Source organism: Panthera pardus, unplaced genomic scaffold, assembly GCF_024362965.1.
Source record: "Panthera pardus isolate Hobbes unplaced genomic scaffold, ASM2436296v1 HiC_scaffold_24, whole genome shotgun sequence".
NCBI lineage: Eukaryota > Metazoa > Chordata > Mammalia > Carnivora > Felidae > Panthera > Panthera pardus.
Window position 1 is genome coordinate 22,302,640 of NW_026526810.1, and position 26,578 is coordinate 22,329,217.

General features: G+C 34.3%; 1 protein-coding gene across 3 annotated transcripts in view; it reads right to left on the reverse strand.

Moving 5' to 3' along the window:
• Positions 1-26,578, reverse strand: part of SCAPER (S-phase cyclin A associated protein in the ER) — a 504,168-nt gene that overhangs the window by 310,007 nt on the left and 167,583 nt on the right. For all 3 annotated transcript variants that reach the window (XM_019441359.2, XM_019441358.2, XM_019441356.2), the window contains 3 exons: positions 19,375-19,456; positions 17,753-17,905; positions 17,117-17,224 (listed from right to left, as the gene is read on the reverse strand). In XM_019441359.2, coding sequence (XP_019296904.1) covers positions 17,117-17,224; positions 17,753-17,905; positions 19,375-19,456 — 343 coding nt within the window. The remainder of the gene's footprint in view (positions 1-17,116; positions 17,225-17,752; positions 17,906-19,374; positions 19,457-26,578) is intronic.

Here is a 26,578-nt window from a genome sequence, read left to right on the forward strand (position 1 = left end):
AAAGAGTTGCTAGAACTAACACATGAATTCAGCAAAGTTGCAGAATATAAAATCAATGTACAGAACCTTGTTGCATTTCTATACAACAATAATGAAGCAGCAGAAAGGGAAATCAAGGAATTGATCCCATTTACAACTGCATCAAAAACTGTAAGACACCTAGGAATAAACCTAACTACAGAGGTAAAAAATACGTACTGCGAAAACTACAGAACACTTATAAAAGAAACTGAAGAGAACACAAAGAAATGGAAAAACATTCCATGCTCAAGGATTGGAAGAACACTGTTAAAATGTCAATACTACCCAAAGCAATCTACACATTTGCTGCAACCGCTATAAAAATACCATCAGCATTTTTCAAAGAGCTAGAACAAACCGTTCCTAAAACTGTATGCAACCAAAAAGACCCCGAATACCAAAGCAATCCTGAAAAAGAAAAGCAAAGCCTGAGACATAACAATCTCAGTCTTCAATCTATGTTATAAAGCTGCAGTCATTAAGATAGTATGGTACTGGCACAAAAACAAACACACAGATCAATGGAACAGAACAGAAAACCCAGAAATGCACCCACAGTTATATGGTCAACTAATCTTCAACAAAGCAGGAAAGAATACCCAATGGAAAAACGACAGTCTCTTCAACAAATGGTGTTGGGAAAAATGGAGGGTAACATGCAGAAGACAGAAACTGGACCACTCTCTTATACCATATACAAAAATAAGTTCAAAATGGATTGAAGAATAAATTTCTAAGTGTGAGACAAGAAACCATAAAAATCCTGGAGAACACAGGCAGCAACCTCTTTGAGCTTGGCTGTTGAAACTTCTCACTAGACACTGGAGGCAAGGGAAACAAAAGCAAACATGAACTACTAAGACTTCATCAAGATAAAAAACTTCTGCAGAGCAAAGGGAACAATCAACAAAACTAAAAGGCAACCAATGGAATGGGAGAAGATATGTGCAAACAACATATCTGATAAAGGGTTAGTATCCAAAATCTACAAAGAACTCATCAAACTCAACACCCAAAAACAAATAACCCAGTTAAGAATTGGGTAGATGACATGAATAGACATTTTCCAAAAAAGACATACAGATGGTTAAAAGACACATGAAAAATACTCAACATCGCTCATCACCAGGGAAATACAAATCAAAACCATGATGAGGTACCACCTCATACCTGTCAGAATGGCTAAAATTAACAACACGATAAACAGCAGGTGTTGAACAGGATGCTGAGAAGGGGAACACTTGCACTGTTGGTGGGAATGCAAACTGGTACAGCCACTGTGGAAGACAGTATGGAGGTTCCTCAAAAAACTAAATACAGAACTACCCTATGATCCAGCAATGGCACTATTAGGTATTTAGCCAAAGGATATAAGAATACAGATTTGAAGGGATACACATTCCCAGATACTTAAAGCAGCAATATCAACAAACTATGGAGAGAGTCCAAATATCCATCGGATGATGGATAAAGAAGGTATGTGCGTATGTATGTGTGTATACACACATACACATGTGTATACACACATACATACACACATACACACAATGGAATATTAGCAATCAACAAGAATGAAATCTTATCATTTGCAACAAAATGGAATGAGCTAGACTATATTATGCTAAGCGAACTAAGTCAATCAGGGAAAGACAAATACCATATGACTTTTCTCATATGTGGAATTTAAGAAACAAAACAGATGAACATATGGGGAGGGGAAAAAGGAGAGAGGAAAATAACCAATAAGATACTCTTTACGACAGAAAACAAACTGAGGGTTAATGGAGGGAGCTGGGTGGAGGCTGATGGGTATTAAGGAGGGCACTTGTTGGGATGGCACTGGGTGTTATATGTAAGTGATCAATCACTAAATTCTACTCCTGGAAACAATTTTACACTGTATGCTAAGTAAGTAGAATTTAAATGAAAAATTGAAAAAAAAAAGAAAGAAAGAAGGCAAAACACTAAAACGTTCCCAGATTAATGTGATAGATTTTTAATTCTCTCTTTATAATAAGAATGTATAATAAGCAGGAAGTCTTTTTAAAAATAGCTATCATGAAATGATATCTGGAAATTGTTTTCAAAATAGTATTTGGGAGGGATTCATTATGAATTTCATTGTTATGGCTCAGTGATGAGTACATGGAGGTTCATCATACTGTTCTATTACTTATGTTTTAATTTCTCCATAATAACCAGTTCAGAAAAGAGTCACCTTGTAAGGAAAAGTTATTTGTACACATGAGTCTTAAAACTATTTGGCTTGCCAAAAGAAGTAAATGAAATCATAATATTCATATCCCTGAATTATCTAAGAGCTGAACTTAAAATATGAACAGATTTACAGACTAACATCTGCAGATTTGATCACTGAAGTGTGCGGCGCAAGTTTGATCTGTTATAAGGATGGGAGATAATATCTTATAAAAAAAAAGTAGAAACAATAAGGAAGTGTTTTATTGAAAGAAGAAGTGACATATTTTATTGACACAATCATATTTCTTACATGGCCCTCTTATGTCTGAGACTATGGGACGGACAGGGCAAAAGTTAACTGGCAATTACAATATGGTGAATAAACCGAGCCTCCTAAGAAAGAGTGCTGACCTAAAAGATCCAGACTCTCCTCGCTGAGTCAAAGATGAAGGTTCTAATGCTCTTCACCCTAATTCCATAGCCCAATCTGTTGTGACAGGAAGTACACTAGCAGGATCCATCCACTAGTTAAAATTAATCTTGCTGCTCAAGGTCCAGCATCCAGTATATCTGAGCAATCCTTGGGCACCTGTGTACACAGGCAGGCAGCACTTCCTCTCACTCCAATCTATACTCAGCAGTAGTCCATTCCATAAAATTTGACTCTTTTTTCTTTCCCTACTTACTGCTCTAGATTCCTGCTATGATTTGAGTCCTGCCCTGAACCCTAGAACCTAACATTTGGGCTCTGATTCTTGATCCTTTCTTAAAAGGAACTGGCCAAGATCAGAAAAATAGAGCAGTCTCATTTCCTTTTACTTGAAAATATTACTTGCTTCAAGTTATCTATAGCTCTGCCCATTCAAAAATGGAACTTTTCAGGTATCAGTATCCCTGATATCAGTATTAAGTGTTCTACTTAATATTTAGTAATATTTAATAACATGCTCCATTAAAAAATAATAAAGATACTAACTACTTCTGCAAAACTGCCATAAAGAAACAGAGGTAAAAAAATATTTCTCTATAAATATATACACTGCAGACAAAATATCAGCAGTAGGGAATTGATCGTATAAATTATAGCGCATGCAATAAGATGATACTACACAGATTTGATTAATTTTAAACAACAGTAATGATATTAAAAACATACACTGGATAATGTTACATGAAATTTCAGGATTCAAACCTATGCTATGTAGTTTATACATAAATAAGCATGTAAATTTATATATTCATGTATAAAGAGCAGAAAATAGGTCAAAATGTTAACTATTATTTATTTTTTATCTAATTTTCTACATTAATATTTTAATTATTGCAAAATTAATGCTAATATGGAAATGCAAAGAAAAGCAAGCTTTTTAAAGAAAAGAGTATTGATTTGTATAAGCTTATAATTGTAAGCTTATTAGTGCTGCGGAAGAATGAATGTAACTATGCAAAACTACACTCATCTTTTTAATCTCCTCACAGTTCTACTATGCCACAGTCATAAGAAAAAGCAAAATACACTCCTTAAGACACATTATCTATGATTTACTTAGTCGTTTTCAAAATACAAAGTACTCAGGACCAAAAATCATCCCAAAGGCCCCTGAATCTCCTTCCTTCCTAACAGAAAAACTACAACTCCTAATCTCATGGAATCCTGGCTCAATGCAAGTCCTACTCTCCTACTAACAAGTCAGAAGTGAGTCTAAATTGGCCATTTTGGCTACTTGATACTATTAATCCTACATAAGCATTAATAGGAGTCACTGTTTTTCTTTTAGGCATAGAAAAGCAGAGTGATGCAGTAGAACCAGCACTGAACTATGAGTCAAAATACCCACTGCAAGATAAAGTCTACAATTCAAGACTGAGTGACTTCTCTGGGCCTCAGTTTCCTCCCTAGTAAAATAAAGGGATTAGACAATAAATCCTAAGGTTCCCCCTTTTCTAACGTTGGAACTAGCCCAAAAGGTAATCAGTGATGGCTAATTATACACAAATTGTAAGTCTAATTTTTAAGTCACAATTGTGACTTATTTAAAAAACATTGCTACGATATGAAATACAAATGATGTATATAAGGAAACTAATACCTATATGGACATGATCTCATCAAAGTTTATACCCTTATTCTTTTAATTACCTTTTATGGTCTTTCTACCATAATTTGCTATATTAAATAATTCATACTGAGATTTATGACCTTGATGTTCTTTCACTCTTCCTAAAAGTTCTCATACTTCCTCATTTTTTAATAGAGAAATGAAAAAAATTAAGCTACAGACAGATTCATGACTTTTGGAAAAGAATGTAAAAGTTCTAAAAATAGGTTAAGCAAGAAAACATAAGTGACACAATAAAGAATTTTATTAAACTGCCATTTTTAGAACTCAAGTTATACCTCAGAATAAACACATTTCATAAAATGTGGTATATCAAAAGAAATTATCTGCTGCCCATTGTTCTAAAATATTACAACACAGACATAAGAATATTTAAGGATGTTCTTTTTAGGATCAAAAGAGTTTAAACACATCTCCTTTGAAAAAAAATGGACTAAAGCTTCTTTGCAATAATACAAATGTATTTGAAAATCAAAAGTCCTCTTTATTGAAATCCAATCTCATACTCAAGAAGCTTACTTATTTCTTTGCAGCTAAAAGTTTGCTTTCAAGAGCAGGGTGGATACCAAGTTACAATCTAAATATATGAGGAATAAATGTAAGGGTCTTCATATATTGTTTGGAAAAACATTTTTCTCTAAACCTCATCCTGTACTTCTTCAACTATGAATCTAAAATCCAACGATACCAGTCTATTCTAAAACCAAACAATGTTTTTTCTTATATTCTTAAAAATATTATAAGACATTCTATTCTTTTAAGCCTACGTGGCAGAACAACAAATAAGCTAAATAAGGAGGCATTTTACAACACTTCCTCACCGCCTTCTACAAAAACTGGGGAAAGGTGGAGGCTGGAGGAATGGAACATCTTTTTTTTTTCTGGATGATGATAAGGGTAAGAAAAGTGAGGGGTCAGGGGGAAGTAGAGGAATGGAGAATGAAGGAAGAGAAGAAGAAAAAATTAGAAGAGAAGAAAAATTAGAAGAAAAAAAAGCAGATGAAAGGAGGAAATAAAAGAATACTCAACTAAAACAACATGATATTTTTAGCCAGCACTCTACCATATATTTTGAATACCAATACCACTCTTCAATATGATATATTGAAAACAATAAATTGTAATTAGCTCATTAACATTTAGTTTATTAACATTTAATTCAATAGTTACTATATGCCAAGGGCTTATGCTAACTGCTTAAGTTAAAGAGGTAAGAATCTCTGGGTGTCAGAATTTTACCAAGAATAACACCAAAACAATCTGCAGTAAACTATTATTCTGACTGGTATCACTCCACAAGCTGTTCAGCAGATTATCCTCCGGAATGAGTTCAGAGGAAAGATGATTTGTAATTAGTGATTTGTAAGATGGAATTTGCCATATCAAATAAAGTATCTACAGATGATTACCTAAACACTATTCATAAATAAAGCACCATATAAAGAACTAGTTCAGTTTTAAAAATGAGTGTGTTTAGAGATTCATGAAACTCAGACAGCATACACTGAAAAGTTAGGCTCACTTGACATTCATCTGTGCTTCCCTGGTGCCTGGACTAATGCAAAGTGCACAAGCAGGTGCTGAAAAAATGCTTAAAAAGATAAGATGTTTGAGAATTCTATTACATTTAAGTAAAACTTAAAAATTTGTCAAACAGTGAATTTAATAAAATCTGAAATGTAATGCTTTTTATCAAAACAATGCCTTTTGTGACAGCATCCATTTTGAAAAATTAAACATAAGACAATGACAACTTTTAAAACCTGATAGACAATTTTAATTAGACAAAAGATTCAACTCCACCAAGGTCCCTTTCTACAGGTATAGGACACACTTCTATTTTTATCTACTATAGTCTATGTATTACATTGTCTCAAGTGACAAACAAGAAAAATGAAGCTAATGAAATACTGTGAAACAGACACCACGCCAAAGAGAAAAGGCCATCTTCTGATAGGATGATAGCCGACCATCTGTCCCCCTGCCACTCAGTGACAATTACAAATATTCCATCAGTTTTCCTGTAGGTGGAGATGATAAATGGGGTAAAGACTTCTTTTGTAGATTCTGATGTTCTTTTCTGATCTAATCTGAGGTTTAACAAATGACTCAAAGGAAAGCACAGAGTTCAACAAGCTTATTAATTTATTATGCTGTGAAGATAGAGAAAGGTTGAACTCAATACTGCAACAGGGAATGGTTCAATTATATTGAACCAAGCTTTGTAATGAAAGGTATTTTCTCAGAATTCTCAGATTTCAAATACAGCTTGCTACATTACAATTAGGCTTCATCCTTCAAAGTCATTTCAATAATATCCCAGTAACAATATTACCAAAGATCACAAATAACATCACCCTTTCAATAAAAGATCAAAGGGAAAAGAATGCTCAGAGGCAAAGCTGGAAGTCCTCAGTTGTGAGTGCCTTTCACAGCCCTAGGTGACAAGAGCTTCAGAAACTCTGTAGCTTCACATCAAAGTCACCAGCACCAGGACACAGATTGTCTATAAGTCTATTTAAGTGTTTAAGAAAAAGACATATGCAAAAATATAAATATGTTAAAAGTAAAAGAATAGAAAAAGATACACTAACACTAGATAAAAGAAAGCTGGGATGGATAATTAATATTTAGGTAAGGTGGCAAAAAATATTACTAGGAATAAAGAAGGTGATTCCATATGAAAGGGATCAATTAATCAAGGGGACATAACAATCATTAGCATTTATGCCCCTAATAATACAATTTGAAACAACATAAAGCAAAAACTGATTGAACTGCCAAGAGAAATAGAAGAATTCACAATTAAAATAAAAGGTTTCAATATCCCTTTCTCAAAAATTGATAGAACAAAAGTAGGCAGATAATCAGCAGGGATACAATAGATGAGGAAACTTACTGAGGCGGCAGCTATGTTCACTGTCCTGATCATGGTGATGGTATGAATATGCTAAAAGTTATAGTAAACTTAAAAGTAAGTGCAGTCTAATTTATGATAGTTATGCCTCAAAGCTGTTTAAAAACAGCAACAATTTTGGGGTGCCTGAGTGGTTCAATCAGTTGAGCGTCTAACTCTTGATTTCTGCTCAGGTCATGATCCCAGGGTTGTAGGGTCAAGTCCCATATTGGGCTCTACACTGAGTGTGGAGCCTGTTTAAGACTCTCTCTTTCTCTCTCTCCCTCTGCCCCTCTCTCCCGCTCCTGTGCACCCTCTTTCTAAAAAATATATATATTAAAAAAGAATAAAAATGGCAACAATTTTCTAACTTGTATGAATTGAGCACTAAAATATTCAGTAGAAAAGAGTTAAGTCCAAAAGGGTGTATATAGCATGGTACTTTTTTATAAAGCAGGAAACAGCTAAAATAAAATTATACTTTTTAAGAACAGACCTAGGTGCAAAAACAAAACTATGATGGAGACAAGAGCAAAAGGGAGAAGAAGGGAGGGAAACGATATAAAGGGACATATCAGGCGGCACTATCCAAAACGAGGTTTGCAAAATTAATACCATACAAAAATAATATTTAAGGAGAGAGGCATGAAATAGGAAAGAGGGACCCTTCATATTTTTAAGAGGTAAAATTCATCAGTAAGACAAAAATTATGTAAATAGTTGTAATCATGATAATAAAACATTGTGATATACATATATATAGAATGATTTTTAAAACACAAGAAGACATGTATAAATAGTAATAATAGTATACTGGCAATCTTTCCATTTTTGAGAAAAGGGTATTAGTGAGCAGAAAAAATAGGTATGAAAAGTGAGAATATTTGCATAACAATGAGCAAATCTGATCTAATATATATTATATATACCCAAAGAGAGAAATGTATTCTTAATGTTTTACAGCGTATTAAGCCATAAAGAAAATCAATAAACTCTCCAAAGTAGAAGCCTAGATAAACCATACACTCTGATCATAATGTGACAAAAGTTGAAATTAAAAACAAAGAACAGGACTCATTTTAGCATCACATAGTTTAAAACTGAAGCAATGCCCAGAAGATTAGTCTGGTCCCTATACAGAATGGCAGTCAAATCCATGAATCACTTCAGACTTTTAAATGGTACATATATACCCATACTCATAAAACAAAAGGCACTGCCACCTCTCTAATCCATAACCTTGGAAATACCTTTTTGTTTAAAAGGAAATAACTGTAATTCTAAATTGTTGGGATTTTTTAAATTTTGTCATTTTAAAATACTTTTAAAACCCATTAATTTAGAAACAAAATAAGCTTACTAAAACATGTTTAAGAGTTAAATGAAAAAAATGAACGCTTAACTAAAGGACACATAAACAAATGCAAGGCACAAGTAGACAAACATGTTGCTGGATGGAAAGAAAATATATTTAAAAGATGCCTACTCTTGCCAATTTAATGTAGAATTCCACAGCAATGTCAATAAAAATTCAAACTGGATTTTCTTAGTTTAACAAGTTAATTGCAGAGGTTATGTACAAACTGAAAAGCAGAGGAACAGAACAGCCAAGTCAATTTTGAAAAAATAATAAAGAAGAAAAAAAATCTACACTACTAGGAATGGAAGCAAGAAAACAAAGAATACTATCTCTCAATATTTGGAGAAAATAATTATTAAGCCACAAATCTACACCCAGTGAAAATATCTTTCACAAGCAAAAGCACTAGAAACAAACAAAAACATAATTTCCTACCAGGAGATACTCACTAACCTGAGTGGGGGATACACTGATAATTGTTTTATTATTAGTCTACAAATAATAGGAACAGAAAGCAACAGAAAAAAAGGAAAAATCCAGTATTTGGATTAAAGGCATCAAAGGATACTGCAATAAATTTAAAATAAAAGAATTAAGAATATAATTGGCCAAAATATCCAAGTTCACTATGATAGCCATCTATGGTGGCACATGCATTAATTTACCTAATTTAACCATGAACAAAAAATTATGGACACAGAAGATTCCTGAGCAACATGGGCATGAACATAATTGCCATTGTTGTAGTTCTTTATTTTTTTTTTAAATGTTTATGCTTTTGTCAATATTACCCACAGACATGATTTACACAGTCAATGGTTCAAAGAAAGTAGTTTCCCACCGCTCTCCCACTTCTTTCTCCAATCCAGGCACAATGGTTTTAGTAGGTTATTTTATCTTTCTTCTCTATATTCCTGAATATATGTTTGCATTGCCACTTCTTCATTTTCCAGTTTTAGGATTATCTACTGATTTCTCAGCATGCAACATAAGGATTTAGTTCCATTCCCAGAGCCTGGCGTCACTACCCACACTTTATAGCTTCTGTATCCCCTCCATCTTTCCAAATATGGAGGGACCAGGAAATAAGTGTTATCTCATTATCTAGGTGACAGAAATACGGGGTTTATTACACTCCTTTATGATGCTGAAATACTTTGTAATCTAAAGCAAATTTTTGAGAGACAGGACCAAATTTTGGGATTGTGAAAATTTTGTTTTACAACTTTGTGATTTTCCTGACACAACAGATGTGCCTCTAAAGACTGCAAGAGAAGTCAATTCACAAAATAATTATTACTAAAACTCAATAACTCTGATCAGAGGTCTGCTCTTCTATAAATATTTACTTTGGAACTAATATGCTGGCCATTGAATTTCAGATAAAGAACCTAATAAAGTCCAAATTAAAATAAAAGCATTTAGGGGCACCTGTGTGGCTCAGTCAGCTAAGTGTCCAACTCTTGCTTTCGACACAGGTCATGATCTCACGGTCCCATGAGTTCAAGCCCGACTGATGGGCTGATGGCATGGAGTCAGCTTGAGATTCTCTCTCTCCCTCTTTCTCTGTCCCTACCCTGCTTGTACTCTAAATAAATAAATTAATTAATTAAATTAATTAATTAAAATAAAAGCATTTATAATCAATTATTTAGTAAGGAAAATAAGAATTATGTAAATTAGGCAAATAAAATGTTAAACTCATCAATTATTCTTGTCAGAGTGAGAACATTCCTGCTTATAAACTCCTATTAATAAATCCATTATTTCCGGGGCACCTGGGTGGCTCAGTTGGTTGAGCATCTAATTTCAGCTCAGGTCATGATCTCAACAGTTCATGGGTTCAAGCCCCGCATCGGGCTTCAGATTTGTGTGTGTCTCTCTCTGTCTCTCAAAAATAAATAAACATTAAAAAATATTTTAAAAATAAATCCTTTATTTCCTTTATCGTTACAATATGAAATTATCATATTATGGATTTCAAGATTACGCATATATCAAATTTCTATATAAAGAAGTACATATTACAAAACTTTGAGAGAAGTAGAAGCAGCTTGGGTTATATAAATATGCCTCACTACAACACTGTTTCTGATCCTCTATCATGCAACTGAAAGAAAGCAGCTGCAAAATAGTCATCACAATTGCTTTGGTCTTTTAATGTCGCCCATGGTGATGATTCTGCGACTCCTCACAAATGACACACAAAAGCCAGATGAAAATGTATTAGTCTGTAATCTGTAGATGTGTAAAAGTAGTCACTATTTTAGACATCCCAAGCCACCATGATCTTGAATAAGAGTTTAAGGAGTTTAAGAGTTTATGTCTTTTAAAAAGCAATAATGTTTAGATATTTAATCAACTTTGTAAAGGGAATGGGTATCAGCTACAAATAACAGCCAACATGTTACAACTTAAACACTTAAATATCAGGTTGGGACACTCCATTCTAATTTCCAAATAAACACATGCAAAAAGGAAAAAATAGTTTTAATTACTATAAGCAAACTATAAAATTAGATAACTATCATATTGTAAACAAAAAGCAGCACATATTATAATACATATGGACTCATGCAGAGAAATACAGTTGAAAATGGCTTTTCACATTTGTATAGCTATCTAAGGGTCACAAAATAGAGTTTTATCAAACACTAGAGAGCTTAAGTATCTAAATTGCAGGCATTTGCTACTTATTTGAAATTACATTTTATTTATTTTTTTAATGTTTATTCATTTATTTTTGAGAGAGAGAATATGTGAGTGGGGGATGGACAGAAAGACACAGAACCTGAAGCAGGCTCCAAGCTGTCAGCACAGAACCCAATCAATGCAGGGCTCAAACCCACGAACAGTGAGATCATGACCTGAGCCAAAGTTGGATGCTTAACCAACTGAGCCACCCAGGTACCCTTGAAACTGCATTTTAAAATAAACCAACTGTGTTTTAAAAAAAAGGTTCATGGAAGAGAATTTCATGTAGTTGTAATTTACCAACCCAACGACAGAGAATCTTGAAAAAACTGTAAGAAAACTACAGTTCTGATTAATGATCAATTTTTCTAAAACTGAATGTTAACTAAAAGAAAACCAATACAGAAAAGAGACTGTGATTTTTTTTTAATTTTTTTAAGTTTATTCATTTTTCAGAGACACAGTGAGACACAGCACGAACGGAAGAGGGGCAGAGAGAGAGGGAGACACAGAATCCGAAGCAGGCTCCAGGCTCTTAGCTGTCAGCACAGAGCCCGATGTGGGGCTCGAACTCACAAACTGTGAGATCATGACCTGAGCCAAATTCCGATGCTCAACCGACTGAGCCACCCAGGCGCCCCGAGACTGTGATTATTAGCAGGAAAAGTGCAATGGTCAAATAACATCAGAAAAGGTATGCAAAATGGACATCAATAAAGTAATATTTCAAAATTATGAATGTGATGATCTATTTTAACTTTCTTAGCATATGGCATTTGCCCAGTTCAACTCTGCTAGAAAGGTGGTTAGAATTTGTTCTAAAATAAATACAAGAAAAATACACTCTACAATAATCAACTTTAGACATATAAAACAGATAAATGCAGCAAAACAATAGGTTTATAAACCAAGTTAATCGCCTGAGATTTAACAAATTTATTTATCTTGCCCTTTAGCATGTCAATAATGAAGCCTAGAGAATTCAAACCATAGTATTTATTCCACAGTAAGAAGAAAATTCCCTTTTCCAACCTTAAGGCTCAATTGCTTGGTTAGAATGAGGAGGAAGGAGTGGTTAAAGGAAATTTTATCTCTTTCCAGCCAAAACATTTTGAAGATAAAAGGAGGGGGAAAAAAAAGTTTTAATGTGTATCCCAAGGGGGATAATATGTTAGCTAAGTGACAGTAATGCCCAAAGTATAATTTTGATTCTCAAAAGAAACAGTCTCTCCATCTGTCCCTGTCACCAAATAGGTCTATTAGTATGGCCTTGCTAGGTGGTCAGGAAGAGGTCTTGTGTTTTAGCTTTCCCAAAATGTTCTTAGTTCTTATGTGGTATGAACACTGTGGTAGAAGCCAGTAGGCCTGTCAGGGCCAGAATGAAGGTTATGGCAAAGACTCGGAGACATATGGGCAGAGAAGACTGAGGGGTGACCTGGTCAGGAAGAGGCAAATAAATGGCTGATGCTCCACTGTAACACTAAGTGGAAAGAAGAGATCAAGAGTTCACCAGCCACTGTTCATGATTGGTTTACTAAGTGAACAGGTAAAGAAGGGTCTCACACTGGAAATCAGAAAAGAAAGAAGACATCTGGTAGAAAGACCTCAACTTTTCCTCTTAATATGGGGTCAAGTAAGCCATACTCTTCCTCCAATACACATAGATGCTATCTTAAGGAGATAAGCAAGTAGATAGGGGCTAAGGATTGTTATTCAAAAGAGGCTAGGTACAAACTAGAGAAACTGTTTAAATTATTGGATCAAACTAACTTTAAAACAAACTGGTTACCTACTTCAAATTTTTTCCTTAAACCAATGAAGAAGACTAAATCAGCACGGATAAATAGCTACATGCCTCTGCACGCCCGCGTTCCAATGTGGTGAATTTACCACCATAAGAATTCTAAAAGTTGGAAGAATTATATGTTAACAATCAGCTATATATGTGTGTTAACATACTGAATACATACACATGTTCTCTCTCACACACACATTCTCTCTCACACATATACACATATACCACAAAATTTTTCCCATCCTATTAAAGAGAAAATAAAGGCAATGGAAGCTATATCCTACAAGAAAGGGTAAGGTATTTTTAGATAATTTCTCAAATTAACTTAAAGTGTACCCAACTGAGGTACTGGGGGAAAAATATTTATTCTAAATGAGTCCCAGTTTGTTCATTTGACTTGATTTTCTGTTGAGAAGCAGACAAAATGCTTTCCTAACATGATTACAAAAAGACAACAAATACTTCTGGCTTCTACAAACAAAGGTAAGCAAGGCAAGGAAATGAACCAATCTGTTAGGAATTATCTATTATTTCCTACACTGTCATCAATTCTAGGAGATATCTAGGAGACTTCTTTCACCTCAACACCAGTGCACTCTGGCAAAAGAGATCAGCTTATATTTCATTAAGTACAGTAATGTCTTCATGTTTTTGCTAACTTAAAATATCATTTTCTTTCAATCACCTAATTTGCATAATTTTTCCAAGCTGAAATACTAATTTGGGATTCATAAAATCACATTTGGTTGTAAACATCCAATAAATTATAGTTAAGATCCTTCATGAAAGTCCTTTTTATACATCCATGAACCAAATGAAAATAAAATTTACTTAAGTACACAGGTTAACAAACACACCAAGGAGTCTCACAAACAGAAAAATATGGATTAAAAAAAAAAACCTTTTTAACTTCATTCTCTATATAAGGTTGGATGTACTTTATTCAACATTCACAAAAATCACTATTAGCTTCTTTAGATATTGGTGTGAAAAGAGGATGACTCGGAAATCAGAGGTTTAATTAAAACTTATACTTCATTATTTCTCTAGCAATGTATAAAAACTAAATTTTGGAATGTATTTAAACTAGCACCCATTTGTTTTGACCTTCAAAAATTAGTTACTTTTAACACCTGGATTTTAAGACAATGAAAGAGAAAAAAAATCAAACACATAACAGCTCTTTTTGTGAAGTTTCAAAAAAACAAGAAAAATTTCCCAGTCAAATTACAACAAAAACACAAAACATTATACCTTTCTTGCCAGGCAGCTACCTATTACGTTTAACAGGCTTAAAAAAAAATGTGTCAAAGATCAAGAGTAAGTTATCTGATATGTCAAGTGCATAAGGTCAAAGGTACAATTTTATTAGGTCAGAGGTGGTATAAATAAAATCTTACATGTCAAGGAAGAAGGGTCACAGACAAGGTGTATATAACATAAAGACATCACAGATGACAAGTAATAACTTTAAGTAGAACAAGTATGTTTACTACAGATACCTCCACTGATTAAAAATGAAACTTCCATGTGAGTAAATATAAAACTGCCCTACTATATCACATAACTCATATCCTATATCGCATGTTTGTTTTCAGGAAGAAAGGGCTATAACCCAGAAAAACTACATGAATTAAGTGAGAACTTAAGGAAAATTTAATTCCTTTCAACTGAAATAGTATAAAAAAATGAACACATCAACCAAATCTCAAATCACAACAGCTAAACATCAGGCTATGCTATAAGAGCTACAAAAGTTAGACAATACTGCACATTTTTCTTTCAAATTGCATGAACTATTCTTTCCTTATCAACTTTTCTCACTGAAGTAAAACACATAAAATTTAGATTTCAATTTATATAACAGCAACATTCCAGAAAATGTTTAAATAATCTGTTGTAAATTAAATAATACAGTTTTTTAATTAAGAGAATTACAAGTAATTTCTATAAATGGAAAATTTTCATTTGTAATGGAATAATTAAATTCTAATTAAAGAAAGCAATTTAAGATTTTTTTCAAAGTGGCACGCACATACACATGACTCTTGTTCTAAACAGCAAACTTAAAGAGTGAATGGGGTAAATTATATGAATGATTCAAGTAAAATAAAAAAAAAAAATCCTTACTATTCACTCTTAAAATACTCATACAATTTGAGTAAAGGACAAAAAATTATTTGAGATAAACTAAATAGATGATTAATTACATGTTTTATTAGAGGTACCTAAAGCCATTCAGCAGAAGCTCTCAGTTCAACTCAGCTCAATGAGCTTTTATTAAATACCTTACCATGTGTCAAGCATTATGTCAAACAATGTGTATACAGGAATTAAATATTAGGAGACTTCCAATTCCAGCCACAGTGGACTGGCTTATACTGACTGGATTATCTCCCAACTCAAAACGTTTTATAAAGTATACCAAATATCAATTTGAAGGCATTACAGTACAGCCAACAGAGCCAGAACTTGAGAGACCGTTATCCCTAACAGAAAGGAAGCACATGAGGTAAGCTCCACATTCACTCTGGATTTTTCCTCGAAAGGCTTATACCAATTTTTGGCATGGAGACACTGCAAACTAAAAGTAGCAGCCTTACTGAGCTGAAGAGACAGAATTTGGTTTAGAGCTGCCAAAGCCATTGGAGCCTGGGGGGGAATATCCTCAAAAGGAGGAAATCATAGAGAAGTAAGCCCAAATAACTATGTGCAATTTCCCATCAAGTGCTGGTCATACCCAGAAACTCAGGAGAAAACAGTAGCTTCAGTCCTCCTACCAAGGTAAGATTTATTGATTTATTTAGAACCAACCACAGACTTACTCCTGCTTCCTGACAGCATCCAATCCAGACCAAAGCTTCAAGTCCTCGAACTTTCCCCTCCCCAACCAAATCACCTAGCACAAGCCCAAATCCTATAATAAGCCCTTTCTAACACCTTATTGAGAAGCTCCATAATTCCCCACAGTATACATTTTCCATTCTTTAATAAACAAAACCCTATTTTACTCAACTACAAATATATTCCTGAATGTCTTCACCTGGAGAGCACTGATAAAAAGCTAAGAAAAAGAATGAACTACAACTTCACATAAACATTTAAGATCAATCACAGAGTTAGGGATAGGTGAAAGTAGCCAGACACAGAAAGTACATACTGTATGATACCATTTAAAGAATGTTCCAGAACAGGGAAAACTAACTGATGGTGTAGACTAGTTACCGCTTGGGGACATGTCTGGGTTGGAGCATGAGGGAGACTTCTGGAGTATAAGAAATGATCTATATCTTGATGTGAGTGAAACATATGTAAAAATTAATCAAGCTGTATACTTGAGATTTGTGTACTCTATTAATATACGTTACACTGGGGAACAGGAGTTAAACACACACATGTATGTATATACAGTTACTGCTCTCATTAGAACCATAATAACTTTTCCTGGGCACCTTAAGAGATACTTCACAAACATGAATGTCTCATCTTTGGGTAGCTCTAGAAATTTGCTATTATAAATAGAACCAACAAATTCATAGATTAGCAATGTCATCCATGTCTAGATAACAATTGAATGTAAAATATTTCTAAAAATATTCATACAAATCTAAATTCCACTGTAAGCAATTATAGGTAGATAAATAATGCATTTCCAAAAATTTCTAAACACTGTACTCATAAAATTATCAATTTACATGACATTTATATTGTTAATTATTTTCCAAGAAATGCAGGGATTCACTAAAGAATTCTTTTGTATATTATTAAAATATCAAAATACTATGACCTTTTTTTACAGTAAAATTGTTCTTATTTCTGTTTCTTGTTAAACTGTATACTAAATTTTAGTATATGCACTCAAAGTGAGCACTAAAATGTATACTAAATGACATATTTGTATACTATATTTTAGTAGTTATTAAATGTTAAATATAATTTTAAATAATCACAACCGAACATGGAATTCTTTATAATATAGGACATACTGAGTTTTCAATAAATATGTGGAAATGAACAGAAGTAAAGCTTACCACTTCTTCATCTGAAAGTTCACGCCCTTGAATGCTGCTATTCTCTCTTACGGCTTGCTGGTGTTTTTTTCCTTTAATATGGCTAAAAAGATACACCTCTGAAGAGATCTAAAAGCATAAAATCAAAGCAATTGTAATCAACATATAATTATATCTAATTATATATTCAGGCCAGTATATTATATGCATGTTGATATCACACTAGCCTTTACATACTAGGCTAAAAATATTTTCTTTAAAACACAACTCTGAGAATCCTCTAGAAGATACATAAGAAAAATCATGCCATTGTAACCAACCTTAACAGGATATCATTTCTTCTAAGTATCAGAGTTCAAATTTCAAGACTGAAAATGCCTTTTTCTTTTTTGATTCCAGTACCCAAAAATATTGCTTGGGCTATCAATTAAGCAGGTATATATCCATTTTAGCAGCAATTGCATTACTCTGGCACTTTGCGCTGATACACTTAAATGCCAATGCTATTTTTATACTACTTACTTAGCATAAAAATCATGAAAGAAATCCACGGTTTAAAATCATATGAATTTTAAAAGACCGGGAGAATATATTTCCATAGTTTAACAAACTTTAGTAATAAATCATATCATCACAATATTAGTAATGACAACCTACCAGGACATTACAGAGGGAACACTGCTTCTTTCTTTCATAAGGAGTCAGTTTGGGGGCATAATCAGTATTTGCATGCCGCCCACTGCTTAACTCAGCAGCTTTTTCTTTTCTTTGTTCAATCTGTTCCATGTGCCTTCGAATGCTTTCATCATGCTGTGAATGAAGTCAAAGCGTGAGAATATAAAAATGATGCAAATTATACGGAGAACTTAAAAAAACAGTATTTCCATTAAAGTTTCTACAATAATAGAAGAAATGTCTTCATTCAATGTTGACCTGAACACTAAGAATAAGAATTTACATAAAGCCCTTTAATATCTCCTACATGCACAGTAACGTCTCTTAGAGTGTGCTTCTTGGAACAACACCATAGGATATTGTAAGTGCTTTGTGGAAAAGGTTCTATCCGCAAATAAATTTGGAAAACACTACATTAAAGCAAAACAGGTTTTTAACACTGAACTATATGGAGCCTGTAGTATGTCTCTGTGCATTGTGACTCAATAAACCTAGCTCATACTAAAAAACGTTTTACACACTTAATTGACTACAACACACTTTTGAGAAGCACTTCTGGGAACACACTTTCAGAAATGTTGACCCCTACGTAAAGACCAAGCACATCCTCATAGCAGACAAACCCCAACATGATGCAGACTTCTACCACACCAACTCCACACCACCATTTCTGGTTCTCCACACCTCCAGTGACTTACCCCCAAAACAAAAAACATAACCAAGCTGAAAAAACACAATTCCAGAATTCTGACTTAACACTCATACTTTTTCATATGATTGGAAATGTCATCCCACCCACCTACCTATTCTCCTACCCATTCAAGATTCAGCTCAGGAGTTATTCTCTAAAATTTTTTCCTGACTTCTGAAATGCTTCACATCAAACTCAGTGTCCTCATCCATACTTTCATAGCACTCCAAGTCCATATGGAAATTATCTGTTTAGCAACTGATTCTCACACTACATTAAGAGTTTCTTGGAATTTAGAATCATGACTTACTCATCTCATTAACCCCACGTCTACTAGAAGGCCTAACAGATTTTTGGTACATTAAATTTTAGTGAATGATAAAGTCCTGTGATAAAATATGGCCCTCTACCTTATGGAATGTACTATCTCTGTGAGGAGACAATGTATAAGTAATTGTTACACAGTGTAAAATATACTGCTAGAAACTGTATTACTAATGGTAAAGATTTTCTAGAAAATAGTTTATCATAATTTCCCAAGTTACAATCGCACAATTCATAGGCACTGAAAATCAAGTGAAACTAATTATACTAATCATTTTTTGTTTATTTGTAGATAATTAAAAAGTATAACTATCAGAAACCAAAGAGTAATGCCTTCAAGTCACTAACAAATTGGTTAGTAAAAACAGGAAAATTAAAATTCCTTTAATTATTCTCATCATTTTATCATATTAAAATAAATTTTTCAGACAGTTGAATTAGAACGGACCAAAACCAAATCATGGAAGTCTTATTAACCAAATATTAAGAATACAAATTAAAATTTTATACAATTCCTTAAATAAAAGATTTAATCTCATGTGCCATTGAAAGCTCTAAAATTTCAAATTGAAATATATACTATCCTTACCTTAAGCTGAATTTTTTTTTGGAGCTCTTCCATTGCTTCTTGTTGAGCAGCTGTGAGTGCAGCCAATCGCTCTTCCCTGTCTCTGTAAGAAGATAGTAAAAAACGATAAACTCAACTGCTTGGAGAATCGAACTTCACGAGGTTAAAAATGATTAGGATACATAGGCTTATATATTCTACAGAATTATTATTTTTTAAATTATTCTTTCTGAGTGCCTATGTCCCAAATACACTGCTCAATAAATGTTTAAAAAGCAACACAAGTTTTCAGTTATAAAAATAGGTTTCTGGGGGCATCTGGGTGGCTCAGTCAGTTAAGCATCCAACTTCAGCTCAGGTCTTCATCTCATGGTTCATGAGCTCCAGCCCATATTGGGTTTTCTGCTGCCAGCATAGAGCCTGCTTCAAATCCCTTGTCTCCCTCTCTCTCTCTGCACCTCCCCTGACAGCACTCTCTCCCTGTCAAAAATAAATAAATGTTAAAAAGAAATTTAAAAATAATAGATTTCTGGACACAGACCCAGGTATGGATTTAAATACTAACTACCACTGGAACTCTCATTTAAATATGGCATGTTGAGAGGGAGGAGTTAAATTGGCAACAAGTAGGGAGATCCTAAGCTTGTCTTGTTCCTCCAAAACACTAAACAGACCTCACAATGATTTGATAAAAATCATTCTTAACACCTAAGAAATCAACCAGAGGTCTAAGAAAACAAAAACTGCAAGTCTACAAGTAGAAAAGCAACCACCTTTTGGAAGGCAGGAGGTGCAGAGAGTGGTCTTGGGGGAAACATAGCTGTGGGTATAGCAGTGGGGAGGGAGCCTACTTACGGAGGCTATCGCAAAGTATTATAAGCAGTGGAGTGTAAAATCTGAACTTGTAGAAGTCTGCTACAGTGGAGGAATTGCCTGGCTTAAAGGTGCCCGAGTAGGAAAGCAGGGAGGAATCCCAGAAGTGACAGCGTGGTCTGAGGATCCCCTCGGTCACAAAAAGGGCAGGTGGGGCAAAGGTGCTGCACTATATCCAGGCACAGGAGCAGAATAAGGGCTGAGGGCAGCAAGCAGAGTTGTTGGTGTTCTGCTACATTTTGACATAAACCCTGAACTGCTACAGTCCTGCCACTGTTTTCCTCCCACAGGCCAGCAAAAGCATTCCAAGGCCCTCCCCCAGAAAAAAAGCAATGGTCCATGCCTCCAGAGTCCCTAAAATTTGGAGTTCTGAAACTCAGTCATGGGCCTGAGATAAAGAAGCTAGGACACAGGTAGAGTGAATGCAGGGTTCTGACAGAAACAGGGGTGACAAGAGGGGTGACTGTTCTTCTGTGAGGGTTCCCCTGAACAGTAGGAGGCATTATCTTTCAGCTCTGGGGCTAGAGAGGGGAGCACAGCCATATTCAACTCACCCATCAGCATGGAGAGCCCTCAGGGAGCAAAACTATATCAACTAGCAGAGGCCAGAGCCATTTACACCAAGCCCCACCCCCATGCCCTGAAGGCACATTTCCACTGCAACAAGTCAGCCTGAGAATCAGCACAACAGGCCTCTTCCCCAGAAAAACAGCATAAGCAACTTGCTTGCACCAAGTCTATGGATCAAAAGCTTGAGATCTAGGGGAAAAAAGATCTAGCTTGCTGTTTACTTTCACTACCCTTTGATCCAGCAATGGCACTATTAGGTATTTACCCAAAGGATACAAAAATACAGATTCAAAGGGGTATATGCACCCCAATGTTTATAGCAGCATTCTCAACAATAGCATATTATGGACAGCCCAAATGTCCATCAAATGATGAATGGGTAAAGTAGATGTGGGGTTTGTGTGTGTGTGTGAGACACACACACACACACACACACACACTTGAATATTAGCCAGCAAAAAGAATGAAATCTTGCCATTTACAATGACATTGATGGAGCTAGAAGGTATTATGCTAAGAGAGATAAGTCAAACAGAGAAAGATAATTACCATATGATTTCACTCACATGGAATTTAAACAACAAAACAGATGAACATAGGGGAAGGAAGGGTGGGGGAAGAAGATGAGAGAGGGAAACAAACCACAAGAAACTCTCAATGACAGAGAACAAACTGAGGGTTGTTGGAGGGAGGTGGGTGGGAGATGGGCTAGATGGGTGATTCGTATTAAGGAGGGCACTTGTGCTGAGTACTGGGTGTTGCATATAAATGATGAATCACTGAATTCTACTCCTGAAACCAATATTGTATTGTATGTTAACTAAAATTTAAAATAAATAAAATAAATAAAAAATACACACGGCATGTTGAAAACATATTTATTTCTGTTCCCTTCCAAAAAACCACAAGAAATGAATAGAATAGGCATAAACTCACAAAGACAAAAATAACAGGAAAAGAAACAATCATAAATTATGAGACATACAAAGAAGCATGACCAGGCTTTGAAAAAATCAGTCAACTAGGGGCACCTGGGTGGTTCAGTCAGTTAAGCATCAGACTTCAGCTCAGGTCACAATCTCAGTTTGTGAGTTCAAGACCAGCATTGGGCTCCACACTGACAGTGTGGAGCCTGCTTGGGATTCTCTCTCTCTCCCTCCCTCTCTCTGTCCCTCCCCCACTTATGCTTTCTCTTGTACTCTCTGAAAAATAGATAAACTTAAAAAAAAAAAAAAAAAAAAGAAAAGAAAAAGCAGTCAATTGAAACTGTCCCTGAATGAGGCCATATGCTGTATTTAGTAGACAAAGACTACAAAACAGCTGTTACAAATATGTTCAAAGAATTAAAAGAAAGTATGCCAAACTAAAGAAAAATATTATGGCAATGATTCAACAAATAGGGAATCTCAACAGAAAAATAGAAAGTTTTTTTAAAAACCTTTCCAATAAAAGAAACCAAGAATCCTTAAACAAATGGATGATTCCATATGAAATAGCTCCCAATGTCCAAAGCTGGAACAATTTGAGTAACAATATAAATAATACTGGTTTACAGCACAATGTATAATTTTATAATTATATATGTATATATATATGTATATATATAATATATATAAGTCCACACTGACGTTAAAAAAAAACATTTAAATGAATAAATAGGAGAGAATAGACAACTGTCCTGTACAGAAAAATTATAAACAATTAACGTAGGAATTCTTCCCTCAAGGAGGTAAAGAATAATTCCCCACATTTTCAGCATGGCCTATGCTTAGTGGCTTGCTTCCACCGGGGACAGCATAGAGAAATTTTTAAAGTAACAATGGAGAAACCTGACAAACACTAGCTTAGCCAAGTGATCAAGGTTAATAAAATCAGTGATAAGTCCAATTGATAGCATGAACCTCTGACATGTTACAAATGGTAATTCACAGTCACGTCTGTGCTCTTCTTCCCCAAAAGCTATAACATCAATTTCACCATAAGAAGAGCATCAGACAAGTCCTACCTGAGGAACACTCTACAATATACCTGACCACTACCTAAAACGGTCAAGGTCATCAAAACCATGCAAAGTTTAAGAAACTGTGACAACTCAGAAGAGAAATGACAAATATCTGAACAAATAATGGCCAAACACTTCCCAAACTTGATATGTACAGAACAGAATAACCATGAAGACAATAAACCTAGACAAATCAGAATGAAACTGGTTACACACAGGCAGAAAATTCTGAGAGCAGGAAGAAAAAAACAACTCACCATATACAGAGGAAAAACCAATATGATTAATGGCTAACTTTTCATCAGAAAAAAACAGAAGTGGGGCGCCTGGGTGGCTCAGTCGGTTGAGCGTCCGACTTCACCTCAGGTCACGATCTCACGGACCGTGAGTTCGAGCCCCGCGTCAGGCTCTGGGCTGATGGCTCAGAGCCTGGAGCCTGCTTCCAGTTCTGTGTGTCCCTCTCTCTCTGCCCCTCCCCCGTTCATGCTCTGTCTCTCTCTGTCTCAAAAATAAATAAACGTTAAAAAAAAATAAATAAAAAAAAAAAAAAAAAAAGAAAAAAACAGAAGTCAAAAAATTCAAACTACTGAAAACAAAAAAGAAAAAAAACAAGAACTCTAAATAAATCTGCCAAAAATATCATTCAGAATGAAGGAAAACGCCAATGATACTTCAACAACAAAACTTTTTAAAAACAAAAACAAAATGAAGTCAAAATATTCCTAGATAAGTGAATACCAAGATAATTCAATGACAGCAAAACTCCCTTCGTAGAAAATACTGAAGAAAGGCCATCTAGCTAAAGAGAAATTATGCCAAAAAGTAACCTGAATCCATAAACAAAGAACATGAAGTACACCAGAAATGGTAAATATGTTAATTAGTATAAAGGAACTTATAAATGTATTTTCTCTTTTATTCTAATTTCTTTGAAAAATGTGACACTACAGAAAGAGATAATTCTATCACTGGATTGTTGAGTTTACCACATGTATAGATATATGTGACAATGACAACACTAGAGGAAAAGGATATAGACCTATAGTGGAACAAAGTTACTCTATCTTACCAAAATTAAGTTCGTTTTAATCAAAAGTAGATTTTAATAATCTACTTCTTTACTTTGTATTGTAGTAAAGAGAGCAACCACTAAGCAAACAACTAAAATAATAGTTTTAAAAATCAAGAGAAAAATTTAAATACACTAAAAAAGTATTAAGAAAAAAAGCAGTAGTAAGAGAACAAAAAAAACTTGAGATGTATAGAAAACAAGGATCAAAATAGAAAATATAAATGTAATTATATCAATAATTATATTCAATGAGAATGGACAAAACACTTTCATGAAAAAGCAGAAACTAGCAGACTAGATCAAAAAGTAACTTCAACTTTATTTAGACCATATGAGACACAGGTTAGATAAAAAAGACACAAAAGTATGAATGTAGAAGGACAGAAAAAGACATTTCATGTAAACTATAGTCATGGCTATATTTAAAATAGAAAAAAATTGACTTTATAGCAAGAAATATTTTTTTTTAAATGTGAAAGAGGAACATTTCATAATGATGGAAGGGTCAATACCCAAGGAAGATATTATATGCCCCTAACATTGAGACACCAAAATACACAAAGCAAAAATTGTCAAAACTGAGAATATAAATAGACAATTCAACAGTATTTCAAAAGTATATGGAAGTCAATGAAAGTGATAACACCACCACCCAAAACCTCTGGGATGCAGCAAAGGCAGTCATAAGAGGAAAGTATACAGCAATCTAGGCTTTCCTAAAGAAGGAAGAAAGGTCTCAGATACAGAACCTAACCTTACACCTTAAAGAGCTGGAAAAAGAATAGCAAATAAAACTCAAAACCGACAGAAGAGAGGAAATAATAAAGATTAGAGCAGAAATTAATGCTATCAAAACCCAAAAAACAGAACACATCAATGAAACCAGAAGCTGGTTCTTTGCAAGAATTAACAAAATCGATAAACCACTAGCCAGTTTGATCGAAAAGAAAAAGGAAAGGACCCAAATAAATAAAATTAAGAATGAAAGAGGAGAGATCACAACCAACACAGCAGAAATAAAAACAATAATAAGAGAATATTATGAGAAATTATGTGCCAATAAAATGGGCAATCTGGAAGAAATGGACAAATTCCTAGAAACATATACACTACCAAAACTGAAACAGGAAGAAATAGAAAATTTGAACAGACCCATAACCAGTAAGGAAATCGAATTAGTAATCAAAAATCTGCCAAAAAACAAGAGTCCAGGGCCAGATGGCTTTCCAGGGGAATTCCATAACAGTCTATCAGAAATTAATAAAACTAGACAGAAAATCAGTAAGTATACAGAAGCCTAGACAAAACTACCAACTAACTTAACTGACATTTAAAGAATACTCCATCCTGGGTGCCTGAGTGGTTCAGTTCTTTAAGCATCAGATTCTTGATTTCAGTTCAGGTCATGATTTCACAGGTTCATGGGACTGAGCCCCACAGATCCGGTTCTGCATTGACAGTGCAGAGCTTGCTTGGGATTCTCTCTCTCTCTCTCTCTCTCTCTCTTTCTCTGCCCCTCCCCCGCTCTCTCTCAAAATAAGTAAAACATTAAAAAAAAACAAAAACAAAAAACACTTGACCCAACAACAGCAGAACACAAACACTTTACAACAGCTTGTAGGACTTTCTCCAGAATAGTTTACATTCAAGGTCATAAAATAATCTCAATGAATTTAAAGGGACTAAAATTATACAAAGAATATTCCTCGACTACAAAAGATTTAATTATAAAACAACAGAAAATTGGGGATATATCACCAAATATTTGGAAACTAAGCATGATTCTACATAATTCATGTATCAAAAAAATCTAAAAAATATTAGAAAGTATCTTTAATTAAAATTAACATATCAAAATTGATGGGATGAAGTTAAAGAAGTGCTGAGAAAAAACTTTATACCCTTAAATGTTTGAATTAGGAAAGTAGAAATAGGGGCACCTGGGTGGCTCAGTCAGTTAAGCATCCAACTTTGGCTCTGGTCATGAACTCACGGTTCATGAGTTCACGCCCTACCTAGGGCTCTCTGAGGACCCTGCTTCGGATCCTCCGTCTCCCTCTCCCTCTACCCCTCCCCCACTCACGCTTTCTCTCTCTCTCTAAAATCAACATTAAAAAATTTTTTTTTAATTTTTAAAATTTAAAAGGGAATGTAGAAATATATAAAATCTATCAACTAAAGATTCAACCTCATAAAAGTAGGAAAAGCAGAGCTAATGAAACCCAAAGTAAACAAAAATTAGGAATGAAAGAGACATCACTATAGATCATAGTGAAATTACTTATTAGAAATAATGAACTTTATAAATATATAAAAACAGAGAACTTAAATGGAAAGGTCAAATTCCTAATAAGACACAAATTATGAAAGCTGACTGAATAAGAAACAAAAAAATCCCAATAGACCATAAAATGCTAAATAGGTGATGGGTATTAAGGAGGGCACTTGTTGTGATGAGCACTGTGTGTTATATGTAAGTGATGAATCCCTTAACTAACCAGAATTTAATAAAACTTGAAACATGAAAAAAAAATGAGTTGGTAATTTAAAATCTCCCCCAAAAGAAAAATCCAAGCCTAGACAGATTCTCTGGCAAATTATATTTAAAAAAATAATGCTGATCCTAACACAAACAGTTCCCCTAAATAGTGCAAGAAAAACCACTTCCATCATATTCTATGAGGAATGAAAACCAAAGACATCATGAG